Genomic DNA, 12,599 nt, shown 5'->3' with positions numbered 1-12,599 from the left:
ATGGTATTGAATTTTTACTAAGTTTTTACAGTATTGCAAGCATCCTTCCTATTAAAGTGATTTTACTGGTGTCTTTTATTTGTGTACAATTATGAGCATTATTTCCATAACGTATTGATGTGTCTCCCTGATGTGTGTCAATTCTGAATGCCTGGTGGTGGAATGGGTGTGGAAATGTACGTGCATGCCAGTACAGTGCAGAATCACTGCAGGGGAATGAAAACCGGAACCTTTTGTTGAAATAAATAGGGATGTAGAAGACAGTCTTTTGAAACCAGCACTAAAAAAAGAAATAAACTATTAGAATTCATGAATGAAGTTAATGCTTTAGTCTTCTAATTGGGCAATCTTGAACTGTTAGTAATACATCCCTAATCACAAGCCAAGTTTGAGAATTAAGATGATGTCTTATTTCATCCTAAATAGTTGTTGAACAAAGCCTGACTGTTCTTGATTAGAATAATAATTATTTTATTCATGAAAATGCCTCTCTTTGGAAAAGAGGTTAAAAAAATTCTGGTTCAGAACAACTCTTTCTATTTTTGTATAGTCTGCCATCTCTTAGAGCAAGAGCGACAGCAGCACAACCAGTTGAAACACACATGGCAGAAAGCCAATGACCAGTTCTTGGAGTCTCAGCGTTTGCTGATGAGGGACATGCAACGTATGGAAATTGTTCTGACCTCTGAGCAGCTCCGACAAGTTGAAGAACTGAAAAAAAAGGATCAGGTTACTTTCTGCCTTTTTTTTTTTAAATGCTGTTAATTTAATGTGGTGTTGCAGGTATGGAAATCACATGTTGGACACAAGTTATTTAAGTATTAATATTTCGAAAAATGATAGTTGACAGTTTGAATAGAAATTCTCCATTTGAATGACAGCTGACAGTTATAACAAACTCTCAATTTGTGCAAATATTTTAATATTAATGTATATAGTGACTTTAAAAGTAAAGTTGTCAATATTGTTAAAGGAAAAGATAATAATATCTAGAAATTAATCTCGGAGGAAGAAACAGCCATCTACGATGCAAAAAATCTGGGTGAAGGATATTAGGATAGCAAGTTTCACTTCTTTCTAGGTTTTTCCAATACAGTACCTAGCCCAGGCATAAATTAAGAGCTTCGGTTTTAAATCAGCTTATGCAAGTCATTGTATACATGCTTTATGACTTGGTATTATTGTATGATGTCTTTTTTTTTATTCTTTTTCCATATGTTATATTCCATTGTTTAGAGTGATGAAGGCACTTCTAGTTTTCACATTTTGTTTTATGGTATAATGGCTGTTAATGAGTCCATTAGTGATGCAGATCTATTATCAGGTTCTATACAATAGCCAGTGAGCAGCTATTTTTGTTACTTATGTGGTAATCCTTCGAATAAGAATTTTCATCTAGGTAACAAGTTCTTTGAATTAAATTATTCTAGGACACTTGAAAAGTAAGTTCTCGTTTAAGTCAGTTTGGGTGCCTTGTGAAATGAACACTAGATTTTTAACCAAAATAATCCTGATGTGATAAATACTGGGTTTTTAACCAAAATAATCTTTTCCAGTGTCACCTTTGTAGCTTAGTTTATCATAAAAGCTAATGTTACAACTGCTACATCAAAATGGAATCCTGCTTATATGAAGTTCTCTATAAACCACTGTTTCCTAGGAAGAAGATGATCAGCAGAGGCTTAGCAAGAGAAAGGAGCAGAAGCAGAAAGATTCAGATGATGATACGAAAGCTGCTTGTTCTGTAGCCCATGAGGAAACCCTTACCCAGCTCTCTAATGAAGAGGTAAAACAATTGGATTGTCCAAAGTGACTTTGAGCACCTCAGGGTGTTGATTATAAATACAAATGCAAACTTAGTGCCCATTATTCTCTGTAGCTTGTAATTCTTAAGCAATGAAAAATCTTTGGAGTTGCATTTGAATATATAAATTCTAATAAAGATTGTAAGACAGTACTTTACAATCCTGAGAGGTGCTATTAAAAACTGTAATTTACATTTTGCTTTCTGGATGGTAACTGCTGTTAAATGCTCTTGGGATTTATAACCATGTTCTAACACAACTAAATGTTCAGAATTAAACCAGTTATATGTGAACATTCAGCAAAGGTATTGTAGCCACTTTGCTAACCTACTTGTTGAATTCTGTACTAAACCTAACTGGTTAGACAAGCCTGAGATCATTGATTGTGAGGTTAGCCAGTTGCTTAGCATGTGCAAAATAGTATGATGTGTATGTCTGTGTGTATTAAGCTACATCCAACTGTGAGCTGAGGTTTTTGACCACATCTGTCTAGCAGCCAAAAATAAGCTTTTTTTTTTTTTTTTTTTTTAAGGCAAGCCAGTAGCTGGGGCTCAGCACCAAGTTTTTGCGGAAGTTGCTTGAGCTATATTAGTAAAGCCATTATAACATCCAGAAAAAGTGATGCTGCTGGATGTCATTAGCAAGCCATTTGGGTGTTGTAAACAGTCATACACTAGGACAAGCTGAAATTGCATTTAAAATTTGCCTAAGCTTTTCACTTCTGAAGAAACGAGTCCAATGAACACACAGGTTGGAACTTGGAAACAATATAAAAATCGGCAGTTTGCCTGTTAATCTGGTCATCTGACGGGCCCATTTTGGTTTTATAAATCAAAATAGGGACAAATTAATAAAAACAAACCAGGCTTTGTGCTATAGAAGCTTATGTAAGCTTCAAGACACTTGAAAATTTGCAGTGTGAGCCAGCATTTCGCCTGGTTTATTTATCTTTTTTGAAGGGAAAAAAGTATATACTTCTTTATAGCATCTGCCCTTTATTTTTGTCAATGATTTATAACAATTCAGAATGCAGAAAGATGTTCGGAATCATAACATCTAAATGTAGCTAAGATCTAGTTCTACAGTTTATCCTACAGTAAAGATCCAACTTTCTATTTCAAGTAGTGTTGTATTGTAACACTTCTGTATCCAGATATGCAAATGAGACATATTGTTGGTGAACAAAAGTATTATCTTCTGATGTGTTCTTTAATCTCAGTTCCTAGAATACTCTTTCATTCCTTAATCACAACATTTATTTTAATTCTAGGAATTATACATAATGGAAACTTTTATATTTTGAGAAAGGGCATAGATTCCAGAGTGGTTTTGGTTTTGCTTATGGATTTGGTTTTATTGCTATCTGTGGCCTTTTTTACCTGTGTAGAATGTGTTTTCAAGTGGTAATGAATCACATTATTGGTCATCTTACAACTTCTCATGATTTGACTTCTGAGCTCTTCTCTGCTGAGTAGTTTGCAATACAAACAAAATGATTTGGAAACTGTATCACCAAACAGTTGTTGTCTGAAGATGCAATTTTGTATGTCTGTAGTCTCTTGACCTTTTTGTTATGAACTTGAGCTCATATATATACAGGTAATTATAAATATTACGCTTAAAAATGATTAAAGCAAGGCATTTACAACAGTCATAAAAACAGTAGTACATAATATGTAGTTACAAGTTACAAACATCTCTGTGGAAGTACCAGCTGCCTGCTAGTCTCTGCTGGACCTATTTCATAAATAATTATTTTTCTTAAGAGGCTTGTTTTCAGTGTTATTTTCTTGAAATGCCTAATGGCAAAGCAGAAGTGCATAATATATTGGAAAGTATTTTGAAAGCACTCAGATGCTTTTCAAATAAAGCATTACTGCTCTCTTTTCAGTGCTACAAATAAATAAAAATATATCAAGTGCCTTACATATGTCACAGGACAGTTAGTGTGGCTTTTGGTATTGGTATTCCCCAGGATACATTTCTGTTTAAGCCCAGCCTTTTCCCTTTTCATTTTATGAACAAATAATCTCTTAAAGAAAATATTTCTTTCTCTTACAGTGTTTTGTCAGACACTCAAAGCAGAAGGAAGAAACAGAAGAATATCCACTTGTTAGTATAGAGTAGATTTTAAGTATATCATTCTCCATTTATTTTTATGTTAATGTAAAGTTTTTCGTTTTACGAAAGACTTCTGAATTTACTTGTGAAAGTGGAGCATTTGCCTTCTGTTGTGTAGATTTTAGTTCTAGAAGTGATGCTGCAACTCTATCTCTTCAGTGGTAGAAGCACCTTGATTGAAATACTGGAAGATGTGAGGTGACTGTGTCCTTGCTTGTCCAGCAGGAAGACAGATTCTTATAAAAGCACTCTGTTAACAGAAGACTCTTTTTTTGGTTTTACTTGTTTGTTCTGTTCTTTAGGTCTAACTGGTACATTTCAGTTCTCTGTCATCTTAAGCTTAGTGACCAGATGTTCTTGTCAAAGCCAATTTAAATTTCCCTTTACCATGTCTGATAATTAGTGTCCAGCATTCCTCTTCTACCATGCTTCTCGAATGGAGTATGTAATTTTTTTCTTCCTTGTTTTTCAATTCCAGGTGCATGTAAATAGCGCCCATGGCTCAGTCCATTCATTGGATGCAGACTTGCTGCTTTCTTCTGGCGAATCTTTCAATAAATCGGATAATGATATGTTTAAAGAGGGACTACGGAGAGCACAGTCAACAGATAGTCTGGGGACATCTGGATCGTTACAGTCCAAAGCTTTAGGATACAACAACAAAGCAAAATCTGCTGGGAACCTGGACGAGTCAGATTTTGGACCACTTGTTGGAGCAGATTCAGTGTCTGAGAACTTTGATACAGCTTCCCTTGGGTCTCTGCAAATGCCGAGTGGGTTCATGTTAACCAAAGATCAAGAAAAAGCAATCAAAGCAATGACACCAGAGCAAGAAGAGACTGCTTCACTTCTTTCCAGTGTTACACAAGGGGTAGAAAGCGCTTATGTGTCTCCTAGCGGTTACCGCTTGGTTAGCGAGACGGAGTGGAACCTACTGCAGAAGGAGGTGAGTACCCACTGCAGCATCTGCTCTGACCGCTGCCTGCGTGGCAGGGCTGCCTCGGGTGTGGGCTGTCTACTAGGTGAAATCTCTTCCTAATTTGCTTTACACTGAGTCAGGTGCAGAAGGAAGTAGGTAGCATCTTACGTAGCTATTCAATTTTCTCCCTTGAAATACTTCTGTAGGTAAAGCATATCTGATGTAAACTGTACTGGTTCACCCTGTTCGTGGGAAAGTCAGCTTTACTAAATACAGGATATTTTTGCACTTAGGAGAGGGTCTGGCAGAGGTGGCGGCTGATTTCACAAATATGTGAGGGGATGAAAAAAGATGGGAGAACTCAAAGAAAAAAATGAAAATGGAAGACTGAGGAAAGGACTTTAGAGTGCAACTGGGGGTGACTTGGAAAACGCAAAGATTAACAAAAGGAACAGAGCTAACTGCTGTTATGTACACCAAGGAGTTTTACTGAGGATTGTTCATGGAATGCAATTTAGAAATGAGCAGCCAAGATATGCATAGCACACAAAGCTACCACAAAGGACGCTTCAGAAAATTGTTGGGAACTTGCATCATCAGAAGCCAATTCCTGAGAGCAACAAGCAGCAGATTAGATTTAACACTGTGCCAGTTTCAGTATGGGTGAGCAAGGAAATTGTTGCTTCTGGGTGTTCTGCCTGTCAGTTTTTTAGGAGCTTTATATGATGCCACTTCAAAGCTTGCATTTGGTTTCTTGCTGAAAAGAGGAGCATTGTGGGGCTCATGTGATTAGTCTTTCAGAAGAAGAGAGGCCAAGGAGCAACACTTTATGGGGAAGAAAAGGCGGGGGGGAGATAACAATCCATAATGGTTGAAAAGGAAGACAAGATGGGGGGTAAAAAAAAAAAAAAAAAGGAATGTAAGAATGCAGTGAAAGAGAAGAGGCCAAGCAAGGGACAGATGGAATGAAGAACTAGTGATATTTTATTCCCTCAGCTTGTTGGAATTCAACTTATCTGCAAATCATTACTTAGGAGGTCTCTCCAAACCCATAGTAAAGTTGCCTTTTTTTTGTATTGTCGCTAATGTGTAATATCTGGAGAAATTACAGCACGGTGATCTCAGAGACGAGTTAAATCCTCTACTCTTCAGTATTTCCTTGCCCTGTTGACATTTCGATGACACTTTACTCCAACCCTTTCTTAGAATTCAGAAAAGAAATGCACAGCTTCCCACGTCTTTCTGGAGGCAGGAGCGCAGGCAGGGTATGTGAATGCCACTCTGGGTGGGTGGGACATAGAGCAGCAAATACAAATATGATTTCAGCTCAAACCTGACTTGCAGCTTGGGCATTAGTAAAACTTCCTTTTGTCCCCTTGGCCAAGACTTTTATGATTTCAAAATGGCAGCTGGTTTACTCTGTTTTGTGGCTGCACACTCCAACACCTTTTTTTTTTTTTTTTCCCCTTCTCCTGTTTGGTTTTTCTTTTTTTTTTTTTTTTTTTTAATCTGCCTACTTCATTCTTTCCCAGTTGTTCTTTTAGCTGATTATTCAGTCTCTGATACTGAGCAATACTGGAGGAGTGTATTAAAAAGTAAATAAAGCTTGATGACTGTTGTAGAACAAAATTAGTATATGCCATTGAGAAATATTCAAAGCTCAGTTACAGGAGGAAAAAGATTTAAGGAAGTCCTGACCTGATGAACTGACTTGCTTTTTAATTGCTCTGTGTTGATTTAAAAAAATTAACACAAAAAACTCAACCAAAAAACAAACCACCCGAAACAAAACACACAACCCCCCCCCCATACCCAAACGCTGTAGTATTGTGTTTATAATGTGATTTGTAATACAAAAATAATTTCATGAAAAAATACTGTGGCCTGTTGAAAACTTTTCTGAGATTGTCTGTTTCTGTACAGGTAACTAAGTCATATATTTCAAAATAACACACTGAATGACTTGATGAACTCTTGCATGTCATGGCTTATTGCTTTTGTGCTAATAGTGGGACTCATGCCAGGAAAAGCTGATCTCCTGCAGCTGATTTACATTACCCTTTACTTTTAGAGCAATTTAATCTTGTCATTACGTGATTCTGCAACTGTCTTTTATCTGTAATATTTTATGACCACACAACACACCAGAGGGTATGTAGCACTCCTGCATTCCTTGAAGAATTTTATGGCCTTTATGGCAGGTGATAACTCTGTGTTCTCCAGGTGCAGAATGCAGGGAACAAGCTGGGTAGACGCTGTGATATGTGCTCGAATTATGAGAAGCAGTTGCAAGGTATCCAGATTCAGGAGGCTGAGACAAGAGACCAGGTGGGATTTCTCTTCTAGCTTTAGCAAGATTTTTGTAGCTATTCAAACTATGAAGGATGAACAATGAGCCATCTGCTGTTTGATTTATTTGTTTTAATTGAACAATGTCAACATACTTAAAATCTGGATGACTTCTGACATTTGGTTCACGTAACCTAATTTGTTAGTGGTGTGTGGTCATGAGCACCATGTGTATATATTTCTTAAGGATTCACCTTGGAGAACCACTATGTCCAGTGCTATAAGACCATGCAGGAAAGGCACTGTTCTATAAAAAGTGTTGTGCTCATGCTGAAGTCAGTATCTTTCATAATTTATATTCTAAAATGCTTGTCGTGCATTAAATTCTATTATCTTTGATACTATGAGAATTGTTAACAGCAAAGGAAAAATTAGAGAACCTCATCCTAGCAGTATAAAATGACTGTAAAGTATTGGAGGATGCTTGTTTCCTGCCATATACTGAAGAACAATTTTCAGATGAGTATGGAAGGCATGAGTCACATTCTGCTTTGGAATAAGTCATTACATAGCGATGGTCCAGTGCAGTTTGATTTCCCATATTTCCCTATAGGTGTAACTGTGATGCAGGCTGCCTCAGGCATACAACAAAGGAGCTTCTGGGTTGCAGAGGGATTTTGTTTTGTGGTTTGGGAGTGTGATCGGGTAGGTTATGTTCACCAAAAGAATGGAAAATTAAATTATTTTGTTGTAACAACACAGGTGAAAAAGCTGCAGGTGATGCTGAGGCAGGCTAATGACCAGCTGGAAAAGACAATGAAAGATAAACAGGAGTTAGAGGATTACATGAAACAAAGTGCTGAAGACTCCTCTAACCAGGTACAAGCATTTTGTAACCAAGGTGGTAGGAATCATGAAATATTATTCAAAAGCATGTAACAAGAACTTGTCTTCTGGTAGATGTGGATGGACTACCTGCTGTAGAGGCAACAAAAATGAGAATTTCTAGGGTTAGTTATGCTCCAGCAAAGTCTGCCACAGTTTCTAGAGAAGTCTGACATGTCTCCAGTATCATGTTATCCAATTTTGGCCCTAAAGTTACATCTCTAATCTTGAAATCATTAGAGGTGATTATTGTAATTTGAGTAGTTTTTGAGTTTAAGTGACCTGTGTATGAAATCACTCAAACATACAAAAGTAGCCCAGTGTTCTTGGTCACTGTCCCTGTCGGTAGAAGAGTGGTACTGTTCATACCACTTGCTCTGGTCAACACTGGACACCCAGTTAATGGACTTGTGGTGAAGACATGCACTTAATGAGTAGCTGAGCAGGCAGTAACAGTAGTTGGTCCAAATACGCACTAGCCTACTTGAAAATTGTAGCCTGCTGAAAAGATTTTTCAGTCTGAGATGTGTCCATAACTCTTCTGGAACAACAGAGCCAAATTGGATGTGTGGTAATCATAGCTTTTTTTTAAAAAGAAAACTTTTTTTTTTCTTTTAAGTCCTCATCTTTGGCCTATTAAAGATTACAATATTAAGTAAATGCACATGACCCTGAATTTACTTCACTTGAGCTGGAAGACTTTCTCTCTTCCATCCCACCCTGTGGGGTATTTCTTACTAAGGAAACAGTAGTCATTAGACAAAGTCTATCTTAGATGACAGGAATATGTTTATATATTTGTTCTTTTGGCTGTACTGGGCTGCTCTTCATTAAATAATGCTTAATCTTGCTGTTAAGCATGTGTTGTTGTAGAATAACTTAATTGTAAAGTTTTGAAGATCTGTGCTTTCAGAGAAAGGTACAAATATTACCTTAAATAAAATGCTGAAAACTTTAGTAGCTCTACAGTTTCCCTTCAGTCTCTCTGAACTGGCTTACCTTCGAGTTTGATTAGAATTAACTGTTTATTTGGTTTTTTAGAGTTTGGTAAATAGGATATAAGTATATTACTGGTATAGAAGCACAGCATCTCTTCTTACTGACTTGAGCTGTATTACTGTTTTATTGAGTAAGGAAGTAACAAAGTAAACTTCAGTGGAATGATTTAACATTTCAAAGAATGTATTACCAATGATAACAGTCAAGAGAACTTAAATGGTTATTTCTTCTTCAAAATCTTTCTCTGTGTGGATTTTCATTTTTTTAAGATCTCTTTGCTTATGGCTAAATGTCAAAAGTCGGAGAACTTCCTCAGTGAACTACAGCAGGCGTTTTCGCAAGCAAAGAGGAGCGTCCAGGAGCAAATGGTAAGACAGCTTAAGCCCAGAGATCTCTTGAACAGCGCTGTTTGTCTAACCTTTGGAGCTCAATGTGTTTGTAAAAGACTGTCTCGCTGCCCAGCCAAGCTTGGCTAGAGAGAGCTGTGCATCTTAACGTGTAAAGATACTGATCTCTGATAGCAAGTGCTGAACCTGCAACAGTTTGTAGAGTCAGTCTGTCATACTTTTTGTGAGTATGCATATTAATTAATATGGACATCACTAGTCAACTTCTTTTTCCCCTTATGTACATTCTGTGCTCATTTAGTATCTTACTTCACCTCAGATCTGAAGACAGAGTAGATTCTCAAGACAATTTTTTAGGATTCTCAAGCATCATCACTAGCGAATAATTTCTTGAGTTTTAGAGATGAGTGTTCAACGGTTTTGCAGGTCAGACTTAAAATGTCAACCCTAACACCCAGAAAGATATGTATGGGAACTTACTTTTTTTAAAACTATTTTGAGCATCTTATAGGAATTAAGCCAGAGAATAAGAATAGGACCTCATTTTCTAGGACAAAACAAAGTCTAACTTCCTTAGAACAATTAATTCTCTTCTGTATAAGAATCATATTTCTTCTTTTTTACCCCCCTCACGCAGCATTGTGGAGACTAAGAGCATTCGTTCTCATGAGTCCCAGTATTGCATTTCTGGGCTCTGAGATTGTCTGTAGGGCATGAGAACATTGCTTGTAGAGATGTTCTGTTTGATGTTCTGCGTGAGAGCACGCCTAATGGACATGCAGGAGATTCGGAAAATGTATTGGTCTGAATAAGCTTTTCATGCTGTCCACCTAAAATACAAAGGGCAGCTTCTGCCAGAGTTCAAGTCCCTGTTTCCCAATACTGAAGCAACCATTCCTCTCGGAAAAGTTTGCTGAATTTTTCTTTTGTAATGCAAGCAAAACCGTATTTTCTTAATCCTTTTTCTTTACAAGGGATCAGCTGTTTTGATGTCTTCCCCAAAAGACAGTGGGAGGCAGACACTTAGCATTGAAAGTTTCAGGATGAATGTTTAAGGTTTTTGAATAACCTGATATTACAGCTGAGCTGTTACGTGATTTTAATAAACATCACTGCCAGCTCCCAAAACCACATGTGATTTCCCTCCTGCCCCTCCTCCATGAGCACAGCTAGCTAATGGATAAATACGAAAGAAAACTGGGAGACTTGGCAGTGCTGTATTTATTACTTGCTTCCACCTATTTGCCTGTACAGTTAAGATTGATCTTGCCTTTATTTCTGGTGCATAGGCCAGGCAAGAGAGAACCGATCATGTTGCCTCACACAATCATTTTGTTTCCCTTCTTTACAAAGAATATCAATTCACCAGACTTTTGAAAGCAGTGATAGTAAATGAGGCATGATGAGATCTGAGCACAACCCTAAGTGAGAATTTATGCTTTTCTTTTCATTGGAGGCTGTCCTCACACAGTCAAGGGAGCAGGTTTCAGAAGAGTTGGTGAGACTGCAAAAAGATAATGAAAGTCTTCAAGGAAAACATAGCTTGCATGTGTCTTTACAGCAAGCTGAAGATTTCATTCTACCAGAAGCAGCAGAGGTAAAACATTTCTTAAATCATTAACACAAATAATGCACATGACTAGATCTCACTGGAAGAATCTTCTTTATCAAAAAGCTGACTCGAATAGCACAACGAACAGTAATCTGGATTTTAACCCTGTAAATCTGTGAGGTACAAAATCAGCAGTCTGATCCCACTGTGCCATGAGCGTGCTTCAGGGTATGGATAGATCATAATAAAATGAGTTAACTAGGGCATGACATCTGCTCTATTGTCAGCAGAGTGTGGGTTTATCCCAGTTTGGCTAGTTTAAACTGTATTTTGCAACTGGGCACACAAGTATTCAGTCACCATGGCTCCAATGTAGATATTGATTCAGTAAGTTAAGATAAATCAGTCACTTTAATTTCTGTCCAGACATTAAGATCAGGAATAATCCTGAGCTTTGAATAACGATAAGCCTTGTCATCCTTTTCACGGCCACTCCCTTATGCTCAAGCATGTCAAGCTTAAAAGATTGTAGGGGGTGAAGGGCAGGGGGAGGAGAGGGTCATAAGCCTGTGGGGACCTGAATCTTTACACGTTCTTCGTTTACTATGGCCAAGCAAGCAGTTTGCAATTTTGCTTAAATCCCTTGCTGGATGCAAGATCTGGTATGGTGGGACAAGCCTTGGGGTAGCATAACTTTGTCTTTGGCTGGTGTGCTGATAAATGTAGTACTGTGTGTATCTGAAGATCATAATACAAATTCTTGCTAATCATTGATTCAGGAGCTCCGTGAGCTGATTTTAAAATATCGTGAAGACATAATTGGTGTGCGGACAGCAGCAGATCACCTTGAAGAGAAACTTAAGGCGGAGATTTTATTCTTAAAAGAACAGATTCAAGCTGAACAATATTTGAAAGAAAATATAGAGGAAACTCTGCAGCTGGAAATAGAGAATTGCAAAGAAGAAATAGGTGAGCAGCGGTAAAACATTCTCAAAATAGGAATACTAGAAATTTAGTAAGATAAGTGAAGATCTCATTTTGTGGTAAGTAGACTTTTGTGAATTTCAAATACTGTCTGATTTTGATAGCAGATACAGCAAAGCTGTGCAGCTGAAAACAAAAGTACAATTATTTGTTTACTTTTGAGATACCCTTGATGTAGCATGTGCTTAATTCTCCTTGAGATATTAACAAATATAAACACAGGCAACTGGACATACCCTGTTTTTCTTGCATTTAAGCTTCAATATTCTTGCTTTTCAGCTTCCATTTCCAATTTAAAAGCTGAACTGGAAAGAATAAAATTGGAAAAGGAACAGGTGAGGAGCCCTTCCATTGCGGGATGTTTGGTTTTGGGTTTTTTTAAAAAAAACAGAGAACAGGATTCTCTTTTTCCGCTAGTTCTATCAGTGACACTGTTGCTGTCCTTGACATCAACCTCTTCATATCAGAGAAGATGAATGTTTTTTCCCATCTGCCTTTGAGGTGTCAGTAACACTTTAGATATACTTCTGTATGATGGTTAGTATGCCCAGTATTGGGAGGGGAAAAGAGCTGAACTAAGGAGAGAATTCTGAAACATGCAACATTATTGTTCCTTCATCTCGGCGTGCCTGTGGGATGCTGGAGGGCTGGCTTATTTGTGTAGATGACCTTTCCTTTCTGTAAGAAGGAACACCAGT

General features: G+C 37.5%; 1 protein-coding gene across 2 annotated transcripts in view; it reads left to right on the top strand.

The window, feature by feature from the left end:
* Positions 1-12,599, top strand: part of RABEP1 (rabaptin, RAB GTPase binding effector protein 1) — a 50,120-nt gene that overhangs the window by 32,851 nt on the left and 4,670 nt on the right. For both annotated transcript variants that reach the window (XM_033004064.2, XM_042791538.1), the window contains exons 7-15: positions 551-729; positions 1,661-1,786; positions 4,405-4,872; positions 7,069-7,173; positions 7,897-8,013; positions 9,288-9,386; positions 10,822-10,962; positions 11,697-11,886; positions 12,181-12,236. In XM_033004064.2, coding sequence (XP_032859955.2) covers positions 551-729; positions 1,661-1,786; positions 4,405-4,872; positions 7,069-7,173; positions 7,897-8,013; positions 9,288-9,386; positions 10,822-10,962; positions 11,697-11,886; positions 12,181-12,236 — 1,481 coding nt within the window. The remainder of the gene's footprint in view (positions 1-550; positions 730-1,660; positions 1,787-4,404; positions 4,873-7,068; positions 7,174-7,896; positions 8,014-9,287; positions 9,387-10,821; positions 10,963-11,696; positions 11,887-12,180; positions 12,237-12,599) is intronic.

Source organism: Tyto alba, unplaced genomic scaffold, assembly GCF_018691265.1.
Source record: "Tyto alba isolate M040663 unplaced genomic scaffold, T.alba_DEE_v4.0 Super-Scaffold_19, whole genome shotgun sequence".
NCBI classification, from domain to species: Eukaryota; Metazoa; Chordata; class Aves; order Strigiformes; family Tytonidae; genus Tyto; species Tyto alba.
The sequence above is the reverse complement of the archived record's forward strand: the minus strand, read 5'-3'. Positions and strand labels throughout refer to the sequence as shown.